At 55.2% G+C, this 2,777-nt stretch overlaps 1 protein-coding gene across 1 annotated transcript; it reads left to right on the top strand.

Moving 5' to 3' along the window:
• Positions 1 to 346: 346 nt before the first annotated feature.
• On the top strand, positions 347 to 2,488 carry LOC119339441 (L-type lectin-domain containing receptor kinase IX.1-like). Its single transcript, XM_037611499.1, has one exon. The coding sequence runs from the start codon at positions 347 to 349 to the stop codon at positions 2,486 to 2,488; it is 2,142 nt and encodes a 713-aa protein (XP_037467396.1).
• The last annotated feature ends 289 nt before the right edge of the window (positions 2,489 to 2,777 follow it).

Here is a 2,777-nt window from a genome sequence, read left to right as displayed (position 1 = left end):
GAACGGTGTGATGTGCTTTCTGCCTGTCGCTGCCCGTCTCGATCGGCCGCCGGCAGACGGCGCTCTTGAGTAAATAAAGATGTATATATTGCCAAGAAGAAAGTCGAGTGCATCGACAGGTTTGTTGAACGACCCTTTAACTCTTCATATATACGCTAGTGACTTTTGTCCTGTGCAACCATTTGATGCTCGGCCGGATAAAAAGAAGTTCAACAACAACACCATTGGCTCGCTAGTTCCTTTCATGTGCTACCACGCACTGACATTCTCCTTCCGCGTGGAGACCAGTTCAAACTTTCCCTGACATTTATAGTGCTCGAGCTTCCTCCTTCCCAAACACCAAGCCATGGACTCTCGCCGTCCTCATACCACCCTAGTCTTCCTGGTGTTGCTATACCTCTTCTGTGCGCCGCGCCGGGCCTCCTCGCTCTCCTTCAACCTCAACTTCTCCGACCCCAGGGCCGGCTCATCGATGGACTTCACCCGCGATGCATTCACCACTCCGTCGACGCTTGAGCTGACAAAAAATGCACGTAATGCAGATATTCAGAACAGCGTCGGCCGGGCATGGTACGCGCAAAAGGTGCCTCTATGGAGCAAGGCCACCGGCGAGATGGCCAGCTTCACCACCACCTTCTCCTTCCAGATCACTCCAGACATGGACAGCGTGACGTATTCAGGCGATGGGATGGCCTTCTTCCTCGGCCATTTCGCTTCCAAGATCCCGGACAACAGCGTGGGCGGCGGCCTCGCCCTCCTCCCCAAGTTCGCTGACGGAACAGGTGACAGCCGGATTGTGGCGGTGGAGTTGGACACTTTTGCCAACATGGAATGTGCCGACATCAACTCAAACCATGTCGGCATTGACGTCAACTCCCTCACCTCCACCGCATCCACGGACACGACGAGCTGGCCGGGAAAGAACCTAACGTCGCCCAATGTTTTGAAAACCGCCACTGTGACGTACCACAATGACTCCAAGCTGTTGGCCGTTGATCTCCTGATTGATGGTGCCTTGTACCAGGTCAATGCCACCGTTGATCTGAGCACATATTTACCGGAGGAGGTCGCTGTCGGCTTCTCCGCGGCGACCGGCGGGGTCTTCGAGCTGCACCAGATACTGTCATGGTCATTCAGCTCCACTCTGGAATCAAAGAAGGAAGCACCTCCACCTGCTGAACCTCCCCTTCCAATTTCAACCAGCAGCAACAACAAGCACAAAAAATTGGTACCAATTCTAGTATCTGTCCTAGTTCCTCTGTTTCTTTTGTTTGTCTGCGCGGTGGTGGTGCTGGGATGGCGGCGACACAAGAAAAGAAGAGCAAACGAGGACAGCGAAGAAGAGTGCCTGGACAGAGCTGATCTCGAGAGGGGTGTGGCTGCCGGAGGCCCCAGACGGTACATCTACAACGAGCTGGTCGCCGCAACCGGTAACTTCGCGGAGGAGAAGAAGCTCGGGCGAGGCGGCTTTGGGAGCGTTTACGGGGGTCAGCTCACACTAGCAGCGGCCGTCGGAGGTGACCACGACCGTCGAGCGGTGGCAGTGAAGGTGCTATCAGCGGAGTCATCGGCGCAGGGGAGGAAGGAGTTCGAGGCAGAGGTGAGGATCATCAGCAGACTAAAGCATCGCAACCTTGTCCAGCTGCTGGGCTGGTGCGACAGCCGCAAAGGGCTCCTGCTTGTCTACGAGCTCGTCACAGAGGGTAGCCTAGACAGGCACCTCTACAACAAGGACGGAAAGCATCTCACATGGCCTCAGAGGTACAAGATCGTCCTCGGCTTGGGATCGGCGCTGCGCTACCTCCACGGAGAGTGGGAGCAGTGCATCGTGCACGGCGACATCAAGCCCAGCAACATCATGCTCGACTCGTCAATGAGCACCAAGCTTGGGGACTTCGGGTTGGCCCGGCTCGTCGACCACGACACGGGGTTGCTGCAGACCACCAAGGCCGTGCTTGGCACTGCCGGCTATATCGACCCCGAGTTCGTCAACACGCGTCGGCCGTGCACTGAGTCCGATGTGTACAGCTTCGGCATCGTTCTACTGGAGATCGTCTCCGGCCGGCGGCCGGTGATGGAGACCGCCGGGAAATCCTTCACTCTGCTCAGGTGGGTGTGGAGCCTGTATGGCAGGAACACGATCCTCGACGCGGCGGATGAGCGGCTGAGGGGCGATGAGGACGACGAGCAGTGGATGGTGCGGGTACTCGTCGTCGGGCTCTGGTGCGCGCACCCGGAACGGAGCGAGCGTCCGTCTGTCGCCCAGGCAATGCACGTCCTGCAGTCCGATGAGGCGAGGCTGCCGGCACTAGGGCTGCACATGTACATGACTGTGCCGGAGCCCGCATTGTCTGGCCCGTACGGGTCTTTCTCCGTTGAGAGCTCTAGCTCCGGTTGTGTTCGCTCTTCTTCGGACAGCACCGGCAACACCACTCTTTCCTCCGAGTCGTCCTCGACCGCGTTGCTGCGATATTCCAGGGATGGCTAATTGATTCAATCAGATTTTTTTTTCTTTTTTGCGAAATTCATCCAGATTTGTAAGACTTTTTTCAGATGGTGTGGCAAGGTAAATCAAGTGACATAACATGTAAGGAAAAAAACAAACTGAAAAGAAAAATTGTAAGATTTCATGAATATAGCATAAGTCTCGGTCGACTGATATTTAGCAAAACTATTTTCTAGGCAAGATCATTGAAGAAGCGCGTTTCTACGCCGGTCTATTTTGACACTACAATATTAGAGGCCGATGCAAGTATATGAAGGCATTTTACTTTGTT

Source organism: Triticum dicoccoides, chromosome 7B, assembly GCF_002162155.2.
Source record: "Triticum dicoccoides isolate Atlit2015 ecotype Zavitan chromosome 7B, WEW_v2.0, whole genome shotgun sequence".
In the NCBI taxonomy this organism is placed as follows: Eukaryota; Viridiplantae; Streptophyta; class Magnoliopsida; order Poales; family Poaceae; genus Triticum; species Triticum dicoccoides.
Note: the sequence above shows the minus strand (reverse complement) of the source record. Positions and strands in the feature narration are given on the sequence as shown.